The following is a 20,234-nucleotide window of genomic DNA, read 5'->3' as shown; positions in this document are numbered from 1 at the left end:
GGAAAAGCTGTCCCAGCCCTTCCCAGGCTCCGCGCTGACCCCAGGACAACGTGTGGGCGTCTAGACTTGCAACGTCGTCGTTCTTTTTCCTCTTTTTTAATCTGAGTGCACACGGGTGAGTCTGCATGATCTGAACGCCTAGATGCTACACCTGCACAATCCTACATGGAGTAAAAGCACCACTGGGATGGACCTGGATCGCACATCTCAGCTCACACACAGTTTCTGTTGGCGAGGACAAGAAAATGAAGCAAATGGTTTCAGTCTAACTGGGGAACTTAAGCTCACATACAGGAGGGAGGGAAGCCCCCTCCCCATCCAGGGCAGCTGGCTGGGACAAGATGGCTGCAATGAGGATCCTGCCCAGTCCACAGAGAGGGAGATGGAGCCGGAACCAGCCCCCACGCCTGCCCCTGGCCCCTGGCCCCTGGCCCAGGACAGACACAGCTTTCTTTATTCACCACTCACAGACATCCCTGACCACATCATCTCACCCTGTGTTCCTCCCTCCCAGGTCTTTCGCCTTTGTGTTGCGGCAGGATGCCAGGCCAGGGGAAACGCCCAGACTCTGGACTCAGAGAAGAGTCACTGGAACCTAGGACTGGGCTTGTTGAGTCTCTGGCTGTGAATCCAAGAACCTGCAAAGCTTCCTGCTCCTGTCGCACCCCGAAGGTAAGAGATGGTGGCGGCTCAGTCTCGGAGGCCGTGCAGGTGGGGAAGCAGGCTCTATGTCCCAGTGTCAGGGCCACAACCTGCCACTGGTCACAAAACACCCTGTGAAACCCTTGTCTTTTAAACAGCCAGCAATAAATATTTGAGAATCTACAATTATGTGCCAGGCATCGTTCCAGATGCTTGGGACATGGCAATGAACAAAAGAGTGGTCCCTGCCTTCATGGGCCTGACATTTTCACCGGGAGGAACAGACAAAAAAAGAACAATAAACATAAAACACACATCCACACTAGCCCTTATGCAGGAACGTCCACAGCTGCATTAACATAATATTGGTGGGAACAACCCAAATGCCCATCAACCAATCAATGAATAAACCAAATGTGGTCTATCCATACAATATAAAAAGCCATAAAAAGGATGAAGTTCTGATACAAGTGACTAAATGGATGAGCCCTGAAAACATAATGCCAAGTGAAAGCAGCCAAGCGCATAAGGACAAATATTGTAATAATTCCACTTATAGGAAAGATCTAAAATAGAAAATTCATAGGGTCAGAAAGCAGAGTAAAGGTTTCCAGGGGCTAGGATGACAGGAGAATGGGGAGCTATGATGGAATGGATGCAGAGTTTCTGTTTGGGGTGAGGGAAAAACCTTGGTAGAGGCTGGGGGCGAGGGCAGCCCAGCAAGGTGAATGTGTTCTTATCCCTGAACGGGACACTTAAAATGGTTAAAATGGGAAATTTTATGTTCTATGGATGTTACCCCAATGATACTGAATTTTAAAAAGGGAATGAAGTTCTGATACATTCTGCCCTATGAAGGAGCCCTAAAAACACGATGCTGAGTAAAAGAAACCAGTCACAAAGGACCACATATTGTATGATTCCATTTATATGAACTGTCCAAAGCAGGCAAATCCATAGAGGCAGAAAGTAGATTAGGGGTCGTCTAGGATGGGGCAGGGATCCGGGGCAGGGGTGGAGGAAGGTTCTGAAAGTGATGGCTAAAGGGTACAGGGTTTCTTTTGGAAGGGCTAAAAATGTTCTAAAATGATTGTGGTGCTGGGTGCACAATGCTGAATATACTAAAAAACGATGAATTGTCCCTTCAAATGAGTAAATCGTATATGTGAATTCTGTCTCAAAAAAAGCTATTAGGAAAAAAAAACAATCTACATGAGTCACAAGTCAGTTATATGGTATCTTAGAGGGTGATAAGAGCTACAGGAAAAATACAGCAGGGTAAGGAGGGCTGGGAGTGCAGGATGGCAGGGAGGGGACTTGCTATTTTTAAAAAAGGGTGTTCAGTCAGTTAGAGCTCTGAAGCTATGAAAGTGAGCAGTACCCCATACAGGAACTGTTTAAAAAGGTGAAAAGGGATCAGACTTCAACTAAAGATATGCATGAAGCTGACTGGATAGGACTGGGGTTAGATCAGAATACAGAGTAAAGGATGACATCGTCCATATTTCAAAACTTCAACTTCTGTGTGAGACCAAAGGGAAAGATGTTTAGTGGTGCAAAATATGTATTTTGGTAGTGCATTACCTAATTTAACCCGTATGGTCAATTTAGTTGAATGCCAAAAGTACAAGGAATCTTGAATTGGGCATGAGATCTTGTGGGTCTGTCCCGGTTAATAACACCCCGATAAATCCCAGAGTAAGTTGGGCAGTGAATAAAGAAGTATTTGCAAAGTCCCTTTGGGGGACTGGGAAGAAAGGAGGAAATATCTAACTTTCCCATTTGGAGAATTCTTGATATTCTCGTAACCAGGGGAGACAATAAATCAATCGTATGAGCCTTCTTGGAATTTATTCCTACAAAGGATAGGCTAAGCCTACTTAAAATTAGGCCTGAGAGTCACCCCCAGAGAACCTCTTTTATTGTTCAGATAAGGCCTCTCTCTAAGCCAACTCAGCAGGTGAACTCACTGCCCTCCCTCCCACCCCCAAATGGGCCATGACTTCCAGTGGTGTAAATCTCCCTGGCCCTGTGGGACAGAAATCCCGGGATGAGCCAGGACCCAGCATCAAGAGATTGAGAGAGCCTTATTGACCAAAGTGGGAAGAGAGAAATGAGTCAAAGTTTCAATGGCTGAGAGATTTCAAATAGAGAGGTTATCCTGGAGGTTATTCTTACACATTATAAAGCTATCCCCTTTTAGTTGATGGTGCAGTGGACTGCTGGAGGGAACTACCTGAAACTGCTGAGCTGTGTTCCAGTAGCCTTGATTCTTGAAGACAACTTTATAGAGATATAGCTTTTCCATTGTGACTGTGTGACTGTGAAATTTTTGTGTCTGATACTCCTTTCATCTAGGGTATGGACAAATGAGTAAAAAATATGGATTAAAAAATAGATTCTAGGGGAGAAAAGGGGTCAAATAAATTGGGTAGATGGAAATACTCAATGAGAGGGAGGGGTAAGGGGTATGGGATGTATATGTTTTTACTTCTTTATTTTTCTTTCTTTTGCTGGAATGATGCAAATGTTCTAAAAATGTTCATGGTGATAAATACCCAACTATGTGATGAAACTGTGAGCCACTGATTATACAGCATGTATGGACCGTATGTGTGTGAAGACTTATCAATAAAAATATTTCTTAAAAAAGGGCGGTCAAGGACTCAGCATCAAGGGATGAGAAAACCTTCTCGACCAAAAGGGGGAGGAGAGAAGTGACACAAAATAAAGTGTCAATGGCTGAGAGATTCCAAACATAGTCGAGAGGTTATCCTGGAGGTTATTCTTATGCATTAAATAGATATCAGCTTTTTAGTTAAGGTGTAATGGAGAGGCTGGAGGGAACCGCCTGAAAATGTAGAGCTGTGTTCCAGTAGCCATGTTTCTTGATGATGATTGAACAATGATACAGCTTTCACAATGTGACTGTGTGATTGTGAAAACCTTGTGTCTGATAATCCTTTTATCTACTTTATCAACAGACAAGTAAAACATATGGATTAAAAATAAATAAATAAGGGGAACAAATGTTGAAATAAATTTAGTAGATTGAAATGCTAGTGATCAATGAAAGGGAGGGTAAGGGGTATGGTATATATGAATTTTTTTGTTTTCTTTTTATCTCTGTTTCTGAATTGATGCAAATGTTCTAAGAAATGATCACGATAGTGATGAATATACAACTATATGATGAATATACAATATTAGTGAATTACTGATTATATATGTAGAATCAATGATCATATGGTAAGAATGCTTGTGTTTGTATGTTGGTATGTTTAATAATAATTAAAAAAATGAACAATTTCAATAAATAAATAAATATAAAAGGGCGGTCAGGGTGGGCCTCTGTTAGGTAGGTTTGAAAAGAGCCCTAAGGGAGATGGAAGCACTAAAGGAGGTGGGAGCACTAAAGGAGGTGGGAGCACCAAAGGAGGTGGGAAACTGAGGGAGGTGGGAGCCCCTAGGGAGGCGGGAGCCCCTAGGGAGGCAGGAGCCCTGAAGGAGGCAGGAGCACTAAGGAAGGCAGGAGCACTCAAGGAGGCAGAAGCCCTGAGGGAGGCGGAAGCATTAACGGAGGGAGCAGCACTAGGGGAGGCGGGAGAACTGAAGAAGGTGGGAGCCCCAAGGGAGGTGGGAGCACTCATGAAGGTGGGAGCCCTAATGGAGGTGGGAGCCCCGAGGGAGGCAGGAGCACTAAGGGAGGCAGGAGCACTGAAGAAAGTGGGAGCCCCAAGGGAGGTGGGAGCCCCGAGGGAGGTGGGAGCACTAATGAAGGTGGGAGCCCTAATGGAGGCGGGAGCCCCGAGGGAGGAAGGAGCCCTAAGGGAGGTGGGAATCACATCCATATAGGGGGAAAGGTTTCCCACAGAGCAGAGAGAAGGGCTGCACTGGAAGGCTCCTGGGCTGTCTGAGGACTGGGACACTGGCAGGGGTGCAGCTGGAGCCCCAGGAACAGAAGCTGGGGGAAGAAGGGAAGCCAAAAGGCAGCAGGGTTGCAGGGACAGGTCTGGCTTTGAGCAGAGGAGGCCCTGATCTGGCTGCAGTTTTAACAGGATGTCCCAGGCTGCAGCTTTGGGGGAGCAGGGCAGCAGCAGGGGTGCCAGTGGGGCGGCAGATGCTGGAACCCAGGTGAGACAGCACCCTGACCAGGACGGTGGCACTGGACGTGGCGAGCAGGGCATGGATTCCGTATTTTCAAAATGGAGCTGTAAAATTTCCTGATATGTTCAGCACGCTAGATGTGACACAGAGAGGGAGAGGCTCTGAGGTTGGGGCCTGGGGAGCTGGCGAATGGAAGGACCATGGATTGATGTAGGCTGGGTGTAGAGTGAGCTGCCTGTAGGCCATCCAAGCTGAGATAGAGTCGGCCACTGGATACTCGAGCTGGAGTCCAGGGGAAAGGTTTGGGCTGGGATGTGAGTTTGGGAGTGGCCAGGACAAAGACAGCACGGAATGAGGTCATCCGGAGAGGCCCAAGCCCTGGAACATTCCAAGAGGTCAGGAAGATAAGGAGGCACCAGCGAAGAGCCGGTGTGTAAGAGGAAATCTTAGAGAAAGGGCATCTCAGTCCTCCCAAGAACCCTTCTCGAAGTTCCCAGAGAAGGTGGAAGGAACTTCACCCCAAATGCCAGGAAGTGCACAAAGGTGGGACATTCCTGTTCCTTTCCCCTCCCCAGCTCCAGGCAAGCAGTGAACAGGAAGCCACACAGTGGGGTGGAGAGAGGGAGAAGGAAAGCTGAGGGCCCCAGATCTTACCCAAGGGGCTGAGGATCAAAATCCAGCTGCTGAGCTTTAAGCCTCCAAAGCAAGAGCGAACCTTTCTGTGCTATTTCTGTTTCTCCTTATATTTCAGCTCCCACCTGCCACTCCCTGGGCCCGTGGGGCCAAGGTCCGAAAGTGGGAGACAGGTAAATAAAGGCCTCCCCTCCCTTTTGGCCAAGCCCTATGGTTGAATTCTCTCGACAAACACAATGTGATGCTCAGGAACCAGAAGCCTTGGTCAAAATGTTCCTCAACTGGATTCCCTACTTAACACATTAGGAACCGGGAAACCCTCCTGGCGTCACACATTGTGGATGGAATCTTTTGTTAATTGTCCCCTAGGCTTGGGAAGCAGTGGCTTATGGCCCCAGGGTCCTGTCTTTTGCTGACCAAAGACAGGAGGTCTCCCTTCTGGGCACTGATGGGTCAAGAGACTCACAGTGTGAGCAGAGACTGATGCTTGGGGCAAATCTCCAGGGAGACCTGGACGTGTCCAAGAAAAAAAAACAACCTGTATTTAGCAAGTTCTCATTACGGGCTCACTTCTTTGTCAGCTGGTTAGAAACCGGAGATCAGACCATAGGAATTCCAGGTAACTGGCTACACATTTCTGCTTAATCGTGTTCTAGCTTATCCATGCCTGATCTCCCAAGCGGAAGCACAGGAAGAAGCCATCATTCCTGGAAGGGTCGGGGAGCACTCCATGGAGCGGGGCCAAGGAACACAGTCCCACAGTGTGCGTGACCTGGGAAAGCCGAATGGAAGTGGGGACAAATTATGTGCAGGCACACAAACAGCTGCAAGTACATGAAGCCAGAGAGAAGCAAACCCACCAAGAGCAAAGAGGGAAACAAAAATAAACGAGCCTCCAGAACTAAACTAAAAATAGACCTGTGTTTTTCAGCTGTCACCCGTGGAGTAGGTGAAGTGAGCCTCCAATGTGGCAGCAGGGATAAGAAGTTAGAGCACAGGAAAGAGGAAGAAAAGGAAAATAGAATCAGAACTTCACGACAGGCGGAGAAGAGAGGCCCCCACTCCCACCCCCACCCCCATCCACTGATGCTACCGTAGCTTTGTCCTATAGACTCGGGGCTTCTGGAAGAAATGGCCAGGGTGTCAGCAAGTAGACTGTCTTGGAGGATTCAACCATGAGGCTTTCTCGAGCTTCCCTTGGCCTCTGTGATCTCAGAACACACCCTGGATCTATCAAATTTGCCCCTGGAAAAGCAGATGTCAGGAGGAACTCTGCACCTGCGATTAGGCCGTGAGTACAAGGAAAAAGGCCTGGGAGCATCCCTGCTGGCCACTGAAGGTACAGGGAAAAACAAAGGACAGCCCAAGAAGAGAACTGGGGAAGGGTCCCTGCCCTGCCTCCCAAGATCAGGTAGGGATGCTCAGAAACAGGGAGAGCAGGAAGGCCACCGAGGAGAGGGCAGCCTGGCATGGCCATCACTTCTGAGCTGTGTGACCTAGAGCGAGCCACTTAACATCTCTGTGCTCCCATTTTCCTCAGTTTAAAAAAAAAAAAAACATAAACAGAGCTATTTAGATAAGTTAATACATATAAAACAAAGCAGTGTCCGATGCATAATAAGTGCCCTCTAACTGCTAGCTATCATCAACTCCCACCTTTTGACTGGCAAGCAAAGGCTTGCCAAAGGACACAAAATAATTTGGGAATGAGGCCTCGCTGCTCCTGGGCTCATTATGCAGCTATGGTTGAGGGAGGAGGGGGTGAATAGAGTCTGAGGCTCAGGGTGGGGCCAGGGGAGGCAGGAGAGGGTAAAGAAACAACCCTATCTCACAGCACTTACCACCCAGTTCATTCCACCATCCCACTAGCATTCAGGGGTCTGCCAGAAGCTGGCATTGTCCCCATCTTCGGAGATACCATAGTGACCACGACAAATAAAGCCCCTCCCCTGATGGACTTCATCTCATGAAGGAGAAAGAGAATGCAGAGAAAAACACGTAACAGGGTGGGGGCAGCACAGGGGAAGGGGGGCCAGTCTTCCAGGCCAGAGACCCTGACATGGGGCCAAGCCTGGTGAGCGGGGGCGGTGAGGAGAGAAGGGAACGAGGACCAGCTTGTGGAGGGCTTTGGCCCACTGAAAGGTCTTTGGCATCCACTTGAAGCAAGAGGGGGAACCCCAAAAGGTTTGGGGCAGGGGGGACCATGACCTGACTAGTGTTTCCACAGGGTCCCTCTCGATGTTCACTAGAGAGCAGACTGCAGGGGGCCACACAGGTGCGGGAAAGCTGGGAAGAGGCCACTGCAATAGTCCAAGCAGGAGATGTTGCGTGTGCAGCGGTGCAGATGTTGAGAGGGGGGCAGATTCAGGTTAGGTTGTGAAAGAAGAGCCCGTAAGACATGCTGGCTAAACAGGTAGTGTGCAGACAAGGCTGGTCCAAGGGTCGAAAAATGGAGGCACCATTAATCAAGATGGGGAACGCAGGTGGGAGACCATCAGAAGCTGGAAAAACTAGTGGAGAAAGCCCCTGAGGTTGATTCCAACTAGAACACCAAGTTAAAGATCTCAGGGAGGACTCGGCTTCCATCCCGGACATGGGAGGAGGCCCGCCTGAACCCATAGTGGTGCACAGCAGCCAGGAGATAAGCTCCATCCCCTGCGGCCACACGGCAGGGGGCGCCTCGGCCACTGTGCATGGGTGGGCCTTCCCCTGGTAGACCAGAGGCCCACGGAAACTTCAAGGGACTGGACCAGGCCTCTGTTCTTCATTCAAGTGCTTGAGGGCCACGGCATGCCAGGCTCAGCTCTAGGCCTCACGTCCAAGTGCACGCATCGCCATGCGGCCGGGCTCTGCACCAGCTACACACACACTCACCAGCAGGGCCACTTCTGCTTCCTCAGCTGTCAGCAATGACAATGGGACAGTCACATCACCTTCCTCGGACTAAACGATAGAACCTGCCAGAGGTGCTCGTGCCCTGCCTTGCACACACAAAGCTCACTGGGAAGCTCACGATCTCACACCTGGGCTCATGTGGACTGAACGCCTCTCACCCAGTCCCATCCGCGGGAGGAAGGAGCAGAAATGAGTTTCTTTGCTTCTTCCCCAAGCCCTCTCCAAACACCCCAATGCCAGGCTGTGAGCCAGCCTCATCTGTGTGTCCAATTCGTCAGGTGGTTCTCTGGGGAACACCGTGTGCCTTTCCCTTACTAATTTTTACTTACCACATAGTAGTGGGTTGAATTGTATACCCCAAAAAGACATGTTGAAGTCTTAACCCCTGACACCTGCCAAGGCGACCTTATTTGAAAATAGGGTCCTTGCAGATGTAATCGAGTTAAGATGATGGCTGAGGGTAGGCCCTAAATCCAATGACCAGGTCCTTTTGAGAAGAGGAGGCAGTCACACCGGGGAGAAGGCCACATGAAGATGGAGGCAGAGACGGGGCGGGGGGGGGGGGGGGGATGCAGCTACAGGCCACAGAGCACCAAGGTGGCTGGCGGCTGGCGGCCACCAGAGCTGGAAGGGGCCAGGAAGGAGCCATTCCTAAAGCCTTCAGAGGGGGCATAGCCCTACCTGTAAGGTTTAGGAGGCGAAAGAGAGAAGGGGAAGACCAAAAAACCTTAGAGTGAACGAGTTTATTCCTGCACTCCCGGGCAGAGCTCACAGAATTCCAGGTAGGGAGTTGCCAGCTCGCCGCTGGGTCCCAGTGCCGGCGGCTTTTAAGCAAGGGGGTTAGATGACGTCTAGAAGGGGCAGCACATTTTACACAGCTCGAGTCATGGTAACCTGCCCTGTTCCCCCGACCTAACACTACCCACAACTTGGTTCAGATTTGTGATCTTGATTCAGAAAGAGAATAAATTTCTGTGGCTTTAAGTCACCTAGTTTGTGGTGCTTTGGTACTGCAGCCCAGGAAAATGATACACATGTAATATATGAATCCATACTCTTGGCTAAAAAAAAAAAAAAGAATAGGAGCATTACAGAAATAATGTTAAGCCTCTCTTCTAGCCACAAAGCCAGTGCCCTGTCCTCTCCTTTCAGACGAACCATTCTTGTCAGTCTAGTGTGCATCCTTCCACACTTTTTTCTATACTCTTATATACACTAATATTAAACCACTGAAAATATCTATATAGTTTTCTGGTTTGTCTGTTTGGTTTAAATAAGTAGCACTATAGCTTTTTACAATCAGCAGCGTGTTTTTGCAACCTATCAGTCCTACAACATATATATCTAGTTCTTTCTTTCTAACGTTTGTCTAGAAATCAGTCAGATGAGGCACTCCCATTTTATTTCTTAGTCCCCCTTTGATGGGTACTTAGGTTTGTTCCATCATCCACTTATCACAGGCAATGCTGCCAGGGCCACCTCAAGGACTCCTTCTAAGCTCCTTCTCGGGCAATGTTTGTCAAATCCCAGACCCCCCACCTCCAGTAGGTCACGAAATCAATTTAGAGTGTCTGATACTCAAACAGAAAGCCCTCCAAGGTTCTCCTAGGCCTGCAGACACACATGTTGATGCCTGAGAAGAAGGCACGAACCCCGAAAATGTTCAGCAACCAGCTTTAACCTACACCTCCCCTGGCCTAACCTGAAACAAGGACAAGGAAGGAGAAGCCTCCACGGGGTTCAGAGCAAAAGCCTGAAAACACATGCATGCCTGAAAACACACGCGCGTGCATGACAAGCAGACACCAGGTGCCCTTATGCTTCCTAGTTCCATAGGCTATATTATATTCTCAGAGGATAAGAATGCCAGTTCCAGAGGCACTTCCTACTGCAGCATTTTCTCTGCTTCCCTGCACCTTGACGGAGTCACCTGAAAAATGCAGAGAACAACTTTAGCAGCAAACTCAAAAGGTCCAGGAGGACATTAAGTGGGAGCATCACATAAGATGCTAGGAAACCCACTTAGTTGACACCAGCGTCCCCTGAAGTTGTCATTTTTGAGCTGTGCTTTGTGCGAGGAAGTCTTGTCCAAAATTCAGCGACTGGGATTCATGCCTAGTACCGCCACAGACTGCATGAACCTGGGTGAGTGGCTGACTTTTGCTGTGCCTCAGTTTCCCTATCTGGAAAACACCACTGCCTGGGCCCATTCGGTGCCAGTGTTGTCAGGTTCAAAGGAAAACCGAGGGAGAACCAAAGCAGACCTGAGGCATTTCCACACATGGGGAACCTCTTTGTACTTGCTCATCTCACAGGAGGTAACCAGATCTGGTACCTGTTTTAGAACTGAAGAAAGAAACCACAGCTCAGAGAGGTATGACAACTGTCTCAAGCGAGCCAACGGCTCAGCCCAGCCTGGAACCCTCGTCTCCCAGAAAGGATACAGGTTTCAAAATGTATCATATCCTCCTCAACCTCGTCAGCACCCCGAGAAATGTAAATCAAACCCATCAGATTAATTAAAAAAGGATCATAATAAATCAGCAATCTGCAGTGATGGCCAAGATGTGGGGGAAATGGGCATTTTCATATGCCGTTAGTGGAGGTATAAATAGCAGAGCATTTCAGATGGGCGATTTGGCGGTCTCTATCCAAATTCAAACCTAGCAGATCTTCTGGTCCTGAGGTTTCACTTCTAGAAATCTGCCCTATAGAAGTAGTCACACATGCACAACAATGAGGCAAGTATCAAGACATTCACTGCACAATTGTTGGTGATGAGAATCAGCTAAATAAATAAGGGTACATCCATTTCAACGAAAACTATGCAGCTGTGAGGAGAAAAAATATAGATTTATATGCCCTAACATGGAAAAATCACTCAAGCTTTAACACTGAATTGAGAAACAAGCAGCAGGATACTTATATATAGTATACTTTCAATGGCTGTTTAAAAATGCATATTAATACATTCACACATATGTCTTATGATGTATTTTAAAAGGTCTAGAAAGATACACATCAATGGTGGTTGACATCCAAGGAAGGAAATAAAATGGGGGGGAGGGGACATTCTCTTTTTCTCTCTTTTTAATTTTTTTAACAAGCCAATATTCGTGTATTTCATATATGGACCTTTCCGGTGAACAAAAAAGCATTCAAAAATGAAAATAAAAGCACAAGGCCTCCCATTCACACTGCACATAGCAGCATGCAGCCAAAGTAAACACCAACAGGCGGTTCTACCCTCCTTTCGTATAGTAGAGTCCCACCAGCTCCGTCCCCTGGACACAGGCGGAATTCTTCCTCAGGAAAGCACTTGGCCTGGGATCCAGTCGGAGTTGCTGAAGAAATTATGGGTTTGGGCAGGGCTGTCTTCCTGTTTTCCTGCCACCGGGCCCCAAACCTACCACATATGAGATATTAACAAAGGATGCTAGGAGGCTCTCGTTCAACTTTAAACCTAGAGAGCCTCGCTCCAGGGCAATGGAGGACCACGTGGTTTTCCTTTGGAAGCCCATGGAGTGGGAAATCAGGGGGCACACATATGCACACGTGCACACGCATGTATACACACATACAGACACACAAACACCACCGAAATCCTTCACCTCATCAACACACTGAAATAACCCAAGAATTACCGGGCCGACAGGATTCTTCATCTAGTGCAAATCCTATCCCCTCCCACACTCCCCAAAGGGGCAGGTCGTTCTTTGCACAGGGTCACAGCTGGTCCTGCTTATACCAGCTGAGTGACAGCTTCTCCACGTGCGGTGAGAGAGCCAGCCTGCTCACCATGTGCACCCTGGGAGGTCTGCAGCACTACAGAAACCACAAAATCGGCAGGCGTTATCAAAAGACTTTCATTGAGATCAAGCAGCCCCAATTGACAGTGAAAAGCAGAACAGAGAAACATGCCGTATCCTTCCCAGGAGAGAAATAGCAGGTCTGCCGCTCCGGGGATCCCCCAACGCATGCTTCTCTGCCACAGGGATGGGCTGTCGCCCTCAACCAGGACCTCCTTGCAGTCAGATTACAGGACTTAGCAGGACAAAATGTGAAAAACCAAAAGTCTAGGAATAGTCAAGAAGACTCCAGACAACTGGTCACCCAGAGACCTTGAGAAAAGCCAAACATTGCCCACAGCTTTACAGCCAGCCAGGGCCCAAGAAGTCGGGACTAAGCAGTCTCTTCCTTCACTCGTTCACTCAGTCATTCACTCATTCATTTCCGCAAGCCCTGTGCTGGGCAGGAGAGAAAGGTCAGGAAATACGGACAAGTCCCTATTCTTAAGAAACTCTCAAGTTTAAAGAAGCAAATCTACAGGACAAAGAGAAATGAATGAGTGTGACAAGTTCATGGCCCCATCCCAGCTCTATGTCAGGTTGGTTATAATAAGATTTTGCGCAAAGGCAAGCCTGTTTCCCCTCTAGCACCCTGCATGGCTCACCGGCTTCAAAGCTGAAGGGTGATAACTTTGCAACCTGCAGGCCCTCAGTTGCCTCCAGGTTCACCGCAATCGACTGCCCAGCTGCCCCTGGCCTGAAGGCCAGCTGACACCTTTCATTTGTCCCCCTGGGGGGTTAAAAGGGCAAACGTGTAAAGTCAGGAAGAGAAGAAAGACCTCAGACGTGGGCGGGGGGGGGGGGGGGGGGGGGAAGGCGCTGAAAGGACCCTGGCACCCTGCTTTCAGCTCCGGCTTACCTCTGAGTGAGACTGGGGAGAAAAGCAGCTTAGCAATCCACACCTACGCCAAGAAGCCTGTGTGGGGGAGGACGGCCCTCGGAGAAGGGAATTTTATGGGGAGATTCCGCCCAGCTGAGGCCGTGCCCGCATGCCAGGGGGCCTCACAGAAGCACCACCGGGACGGCGAGTTCGGGCCTCCCAGGACCCACAGGAAACAGGCAAACTGCAGCTCTAATTTTACCAGACCGCAGGCTGCAGGAGGAAGGAGCCTCGCAAACTGGCCGCTGCGCTCCTCGGGGCAGCAGCGCGCGGCAAGTGGCCCGTCCTGGGCCCCAGTCCCCGCCTCAGAGCGCCGGCCCAGTGTCAGGCCCCGGTGGCCTCTCGCTGCCTCAGCCAGGCCCCGGCGGGCCCCGAGCGCACGCAGCCCGGGGCCGCGCCCCTCACCCACCTTGAGGATCTGCTGCCTGATGACCGTGGGCACCAGCACGATCATGACGGCGCCCAGCACCGCGCACAGCAGCCCGAGGAGGCCCAGCGCCGCGACCACCCGGCGCGCTCTGGCGCGGCTGCCCATGTCTGCGCGCCCCGGCGCCCGTCCGGCGCTCGCGGGGCTCCGCGGCCGGGACGCGGGGGGTCGACGACGGCGACGGAGGCGGCGGCGGCGACTCCGGGGACACGGGCAGCAGCGGCGCGGCAGCGCACGGACGAGCGGCCCGACGGGCGACCAGCGGTTTTATGCGCCATCGCCTGCGCGGCCGCGCCGCCCCCGAGACGCCCTGGGCATCGGGATTCGGGCGCGCGCCAGCCGGCGGGGGCGGGGCGCGGATCGGACGGGCCGGGGGCGGGGCGCCGCGGGAGGGGGCGGGGCGCGGGTCGGACGGGCCGGGGGCGGGGCGCCGCGGGAGGGGGCGGGGCGCGGGTCGGACGGGCCGGGGGCGGGGCGCCGCGAGAGGGGGCGGGGCGCGGGTCGGACGGGCCGGGGCCCTGGCGAGGGGCGGGGGGCGGGGCCGCCGCCGCCGGGACACGCCCCTCCAGGCTGTCCCTGGCCTTCTGGCCTCGCACCCTGGCTTCCTTTTCTGCGCCTGGATCGGGACTGGGCCTGGCCCCGCTGCCCCTCCTCCTCTCTCTTTCTCGCCTACCCCCTCTTTTCCTTTTACCTTCCTCCTCCTCCGCCTGCTCTCCTCCTTCACCTCCCTCCTCCCATCTTTTCCCCTCCTCTTCCAACCCTCCTTCCCTCCGATTTCCCTTTCTCCTCTGTCCCCTCTTTTCCCCCCTGTCCCTTTTCCTCCCCTCTTCTATCACGACCGACCGTCCTCACTGCTCGCGATCAGTAGGCCTTTCCCAGCCCACTCAGGGTAGCCAAAGCCCTTACAATGGTCTACAGCTCCCGACCCCTCCGACCGTATCTGCCCCCACTGCCCCCCCTGCCCACACACACACAGGACTCCAGCCCCCCTCCCTGGAGCAGGCCTAGCAGCAGCTCCCCGGGAACAGGCCCTTTGTGCACCCGCGACTTGGAATTCCGTTTCCCTAGATATCTGCCTGGTTGTGACTTCTGGTCCCCGCTCTGGTGTCCCCTTATCAGAAAGGCCTTCCCCAGCCCCACAGCGTCCCCCATGCTCCCCATGCACGCCCACCCTTATCACTGAGCACCGCCTGTCACATCACATACCCATCTGCACCTTGACATTCCGTTGCCAAGTCCCCCAACGAGAATGCCCCCTACGAGGTCCCTTGCCAGGAAGTATTCTCTTCAGGAAATATTTTATAATGAATGACTGGGGAGTCCCGTAGTTGCGGGGCTAAATGATTTCCACACAATAGCTCTGTTTGACAAATATAGAAACTGAGGCACAAAGGGGTAAACAAAATCCCTGCCCTCTGATGAAGAGGAAGACATGAGGAACAAGCCAGCAAATCAACAATGGGATAATTGCGGTTAACAAGTACTCCAAGAAAACTTGGCAGGGGATAGAACCAGGCGCTGGCACTAAGAGGCAGCTGGCTCCCATGGGCAATGGCCCACCTGCAGTCCTCCACGGCCCCCAGTGCCCACTCCCCAATGCCGCCCCTACCCTCGACATCTGGGTTTAGTTTTCAGTCCATGAAGTAGGCCAATGTTCTCATTTTCTAGATGGAGCTCCTGAGAGGGCAAGGGGCATATCCCCGGTCCCACAGGAACGAGAGGGCAGGGCAGGAACCAGAATTTGGGTGTCCTGGCTTTGTCCCCAAGACCTGGGAAAGCCAGGCCAATCCTTGAGGGGTGAGAATAATGCCTTTTAAAACTTATTCAACCCTCACAGGAAGTGACATTCTGCCACACCCATCTTTAAGCTACAGGTTGTGACCTGAATCCCTATTTATTGAGCACCTACTATGCGTGGCCAGACTGCCCTGCCTAGCACTGTTTGGCCTCGGGAGACTTGAGACTGTCCAGTGTCCCCGGGTGTGGCCCCAATATCTGATCTAGATCAAGTGCTTGGGGCAAGGCAGTGGTGTCAGAGAAATCCATACTCTGGTGGCTTCCACTCCTGAGCAAGTGACCTGGTCCACTCTGAACATCAATGTCCTCATCTCTAAAATGGAGATAATATGAACCTCTCTCCAAGGGTTGTTGTGAGGATTAAACGAGTTAGAACACTTAGAACCTAATGTAGGCACTATTAGGTACTAGTGATCGTGGAAGGGGAGAGGCATTACATGAGCTGGCTCCTGCCCACCTCCCTGCCCCAGCTGCTGCCCCTCTCCCCCTTGTTCACTCTGCTTCCAGCTTCCCAGGTCTTCTTTCTGTTCTTTGAACAATCCCCAACTTTTTCCCACCTAAGGGTCTTTGCACTTGCCATTCCCTTTGCCTGGAACACTCTTCCCCAGTTCCTGTATGGCTGGTTCCTTCTCCTTCAGATCTCAGCTCACAGCCCCTCCTCAGAAAACAGGTGCCCCCAACCCACTACTCTTTTTGTCTGAAATCATCTTATTCATTTATCTGTATACATGTCTGTCCACTACCCCCTCCCCCCCTTACATACAAGAGAGCGTAAAGCTGGACTGTTTTTGCTGATTGGTATATCCCTTGATATTCCAACATTGGTATATGTTCCAGCACCTGAAACAATGCCTAGCACATAGTAGGTTCTCAATAAATAATCAGTTAGCTAGTCAATTCATTAATCAATGAATCTGTTAATATTAATCAATTGATCACTATCTTTTAACTGAATTCCTTCACCAGCCTTTAGCTATGGGGACTGGTTTATTTTAATTGACCTTTATGGTGTTTGGACCATTAACCAATTAACTAAACTGCTGGCCGGCCCTGGCCTGGCATGTCTCCCCTTCCTTGACCCCACCCCCAGCCCCCACCCAGTGCAAGGCCCAAGTTCCCCTGACCCTCACCCAATCTAGCTTTTATTTATTACCAAATCTTCAAGGTCCAAAAGTACGTGGTATTTACCCAAGAGAGCCCCAAGGCCTTGGCCAGAGCGTCCTCGCGCCAGCCACAGCCTCTCGACAAGAGAGAAGGGCAGAGATGACAGGACGCTGGACTTGAGGGCCAAGCGTGGCCTCGCTGAGGAAGAGTCACTTCCGGTGGCAAGCAGGGCAGCCTTGGCGGGGGCAAGAGAAGGATGAGGTCACTTTTCAGAGGGAGGTCTTGCCGGAATGAGGCAAGGCAAAGCAGGGCCAAATGAAAGGTTATTGATGATAAACCAAATATTATCAACGCGGGTGTCAGAGGGATCCTACGCAAACCCTCCGCCGCCCCCCAGCCCTCCCCTGACCAAAAGGACAGGCCATCCTGAGGGCCGGCGAAGGCGTGGAGGCATGGGGACCCTGGGGTCCTGGGGGTGGAAATGTAAACCAGGGTGCCTCCTGTGGGAAACAGTCTAGTAGGTCCCCAAAAGGCTCAACCTCAAGGCACCCCACGGCCGGGCTCTACCCCTCCTGGTGTCCATCGGAGAGAAACGAGACCATGTGTCCACGCAGACACCTGGCCACGAGAGGTCCAGCAGCCAAGCACCCATCAACGGATGAAGGGATGTCAGAGTGGGTTTTAGCCACGCCACCGATACTGTCCACGTGGCTGACCCTTGAAAGCATGCTACGTGAATAAACCAGGCACTAGGGACCACTTATTGTATGATTCCATTTATTTAAAATGTCCAGAATAGGCAAATCTGCAATGAGGGGTTGCCAGGAGCTGGGAGGGACAGCAGAGGGAATGGGGAGTAACTGCTAATGGGCCTGATGAAGTGTCCTAAAAGCTGCCAAATTGTCCACTTTAAGTGGGTGAAATGTGGAACAGGAGAATTATATCTCAGTTAAGCTGCTTTTAAAAAACAACAACAAAAACAAAACAACCTCCTTGGCTCCCACCTCCCTGGGAGAACAAGTCAAAGTCCCTCTCCACGGCCGCAAAGCCGCTTTCCCCTCCCTTCTTAGGCCTCCCCTCTGCTCCTACACTTCACGTGGTTCTCCCTTTCTGCCTCCAACTCCCCATTCCAATGTCCTTATCTCAGCAAGGCCTTCCTTCCTGTCCACCCTTTTAAAATGACAAGCCCCACCCTGGCCCCCTGCCTCCTTCCCTGCTTTATTTTCCCCAAATTCTTGCCGCCATCCAACACTGCATGATTCATTTACTTGTTTATTCGCTCCCTTCCTCTCTAGAACAATACAAGCTCCAGGAGCTCAGGAATCACTGTCTATTTTGCTCATTGCTGTATCCCCAGGTCCTAGAGCAGTTCCCAGCACACAGTAGGCCCTCAATCAATATGCACTGTTGATTGCATGAACCACAGCAACCAGAGCCCCCGGATTTAGAAGCTGGCTCCGCAGCTGCCCAGCTGTGTGGCCTTGGGCAAGTTGCTTAACCTCTCTGTACCTCGGCTTTCTTCTCTGTGGAATGGAGATGATATGAAGGCTGCCTACCTCATGGGGTCATCATGAGAATTAAGTGAGTTCCACACTTAGTCAGGAGACTGGCGTGGGGTAAAATGCTGGACAGATGTTAGATGGGCCCATCTCCACGTGCAGGCACCCAGCCCGGAGGTCAGAATTATCATTCCTGCCAGGAGCAACTGAGATGCATCGCACGCAAGCTAACGGAGGTGGTTGATGGCAAGGCATAGAGAGCAAGGACCTGAACCAAGGTCAGCTAGCTCCAGAGCCCAAACAGGAACCATGAGTCACCCTGCTGGGGAACAGGGAAAAGCAGAGAAAGTAAAAAGAGGAAGAAAGTGGAGAAAAGGGAAGAGAGGGTTGAGAGGGGGGACTCAGAGGCCAGAGGAAACTTGAGCATTTTTGCCCATCTGTTCCCTAGATCAGCTGTTCCGTGGGAAAGGAACCAGAGCTCACATTTGCTGTTCTGTTCATTTACCAGTGTTGATTGAGCACCTACTATGTGCCGGTGCTGTATGGGGTGCTGGGACACACCTGTGGGCGTGCCTGGGTAGAAACAGCATGGGCATAGCTTGGCATGTCAGAAGAACCCAGGGAAAGTAAATGCAATGCTGGGTCAAGGGGAACGGGGTGGGGGGTGGGGTGCTAGGACAGGGAAGGGAGTGGGGGCAGCTTCCGTGGGCCCGAGGAAGTCATGCTTGGGAGTTTGGATTTGATTCCAGGGGTTCCCGAAGGCCATTGGGTAGCTTTAAGCTAAGGACTGGCCTGACCCCAGCCTATCTGGTAAGCCCAGAGGGTGGTTGAATTAATGTCTAATTCAACCCAATTCCCAGTTGTCCTGGTGCCAAGGTTATACCGCCATGACTCAGGGAGAGCCAGAGGAATTGGATGGATTCGAAATCTACTCTGGCGGACGGCTCGCACTTGAAGAGGAGAAGAAATCCAGGTGGGTTGTATCGGGAAGGAGTCCTCCAGTTCACTGATATTTATTGAGCATCTGCCCCGTGTCAGGTGCTGGGCTGGGGATGCAACGGTGGGCAAAGCAGACGTTGTCCCACCCCTCTTGGGGCTCACAGTCTAGAGAAAAGACGAAAAGCAATCACGGAAGTCTGCAATTACAACGTGTACAGTGGAGGGAAAATAGAGAGTTCTAGAAGAGCTTGACAGCAGGAGGTGCTAGGCCAGGCTATCTCCCCAAGAATCATTCTCTGCTTCTCCCACCCCCCTTTTTCCAGGAAGGGGCCCTCCGGCTCCCACACCTCTGGTTTCTAGTTGGATTTGGCCAGCGGGAGAATCCAAGGAAGGTAAGAGAAGGGAAGATGAGCTGTTCCTTCTTCCATGCAGAAGAAAAGTGTTGGCGACAGCTCCTTAGCCATGCCTAACCTGGGGTCTCCCCTCCCCTGGAATCTGGGGTGACCATGTGCCTGCTTCTGCCACTAGAAGGTCACAGGGGTGGCCCTGCATGACCTCCGAAGGTGGGTCTTCAGAGATGGGCCACTCTGCTCTTCCTTCTTGGACATCTCCCGCTTGAGCTCAGCCGCCAGGCCAAGAGGCAGCCCAAGCAGCCACGTGGAGAAGTCCCGGGAAGACCAAGCTCTCAGCCCACAGCCACGCACGGAGCCCTGAGCCCACAGCCATGCGCAGCGCCCCCTGAGACCCTCCAACTGTCCCAGCACCCTGCAAAATTCTGAGCAATACTGAAGTGGAGGTGTTTGGGGTGACTAAGTTTTGGGGTGATTTAAGTTACAGAGCCATGGGTCACTGAGACACTCAGGCTGGCTGTACCCCTTGCCCACTGCTGGCCAGGCAGCCCCTGCCCTTCCAGGTCCCTGTCCTCACGCCCTTCCTTCCTGCCTGAGTCCCAGCCATGGGAACAGCTCCACTGTCTCCTTTGTTTTCCCTGCAGTTTTGTAAATAGTCCATTAAACCGTCTTCAGGTTCTCGTATTCTGAGTGTGCCAGCTACTTCCTGCCATGCCCTAATGCATGCAGGAGTTGACTCTGGGGAGGGTGGGATGCAGGCTTCCCTAAAGGTAGAAGAGGAAGTAATTCAGAGGAAGAGACACTGAGAGGCAGGGAACAGCAGGGAGGGGAGGGGGGTATGGCAGTTAACCACACAAAGGCAGCAGCCCGACCTTCCAGGCTCAGATCCCTGCTGTCCTTTGGGCACGTCACCTGATGTTGTGCCTCAATCCCCCCAACTGTGAAATGGCACTATTAATACCTATATCCGAGGGCTGTGATGTGGACCAAATGAGTTGGCACCTGTGACACCCTCAGAACAGGATGCTTGTTAAATGGAGCAAGCAAACCAAGGCGCCAGGCTGGCGGGGGCCGGTGGGGGCTGGCGGGGCCTGGGAGGGGACCGAGGACGTG

General features: G+C 51.6%; 1 protein-coding gene and 1 long non-coding RNA gene across 4 annotated transcripts in view; one reads left to right on the top strand and one right to left on the bottom strand.

Moving 5' to 3' along the window:
* The window catches only part of SCARB1 (scavenger receptor class B member 1), a 76,515-nt gene extending 62,972 nt beyond the window's left edge, over window positions 1-13,543 (bottom strand). For all 3 annotated transcript variants that reach the window (XM_077159571.1, XM_077159569.1, XM_077159570.1), the window contains exon 1: window positions 13,415-13,543. In XM_077159571.1, coding sequence (XP_077015686.1) covers window positions 13,415-13,540 — 126 coding nt within the window. In that variant the 5' untranslated portion in view covers window positions 13,541-13,543. The remainder of the gene's footprint in view (window positions 1-13,414) is intronic.
* Window positions 13,544-18,322: 4,779 nt separating this feature from the next.
* Window positions 18,323-19,175, top strand: LOC143682228 (uncharacterized). Its single transcript, XR_013175039.1, has 3 exons — window positions 18,323-18,458; window positions 18,693-18,805; window positions 19,095-19,175. It is a non-coding gene; the product is annotated as an uncharacterized LOC143682228 (long non-coding RNA).
* The last annotated feature ends 1,059 nt before the right edge of the window (window positions 19,176-20,234 follow it).

The sequence above is a fragment of the Tamandua tetradactyla genome, chromosome 5 (assembly GCF_023851605.1).
Source record: "Tamandua tetradactyla isolate mTamTet1 chromosome 5, mTamTet1.pri, whole genome shotgun sequence".
Taxonomy (NCBI): domain Eukaryota; kingdom Metazoa; phylum Chordata; class Mammalia; order Pilosa; family Myrmecophagidae; genus Tamandua; species Tamandua tetradactyla.
Note: the sequence above shows the minus strand (reverse complement) of the source record. Positions and strands in the feature narration are given on the sequence as shown.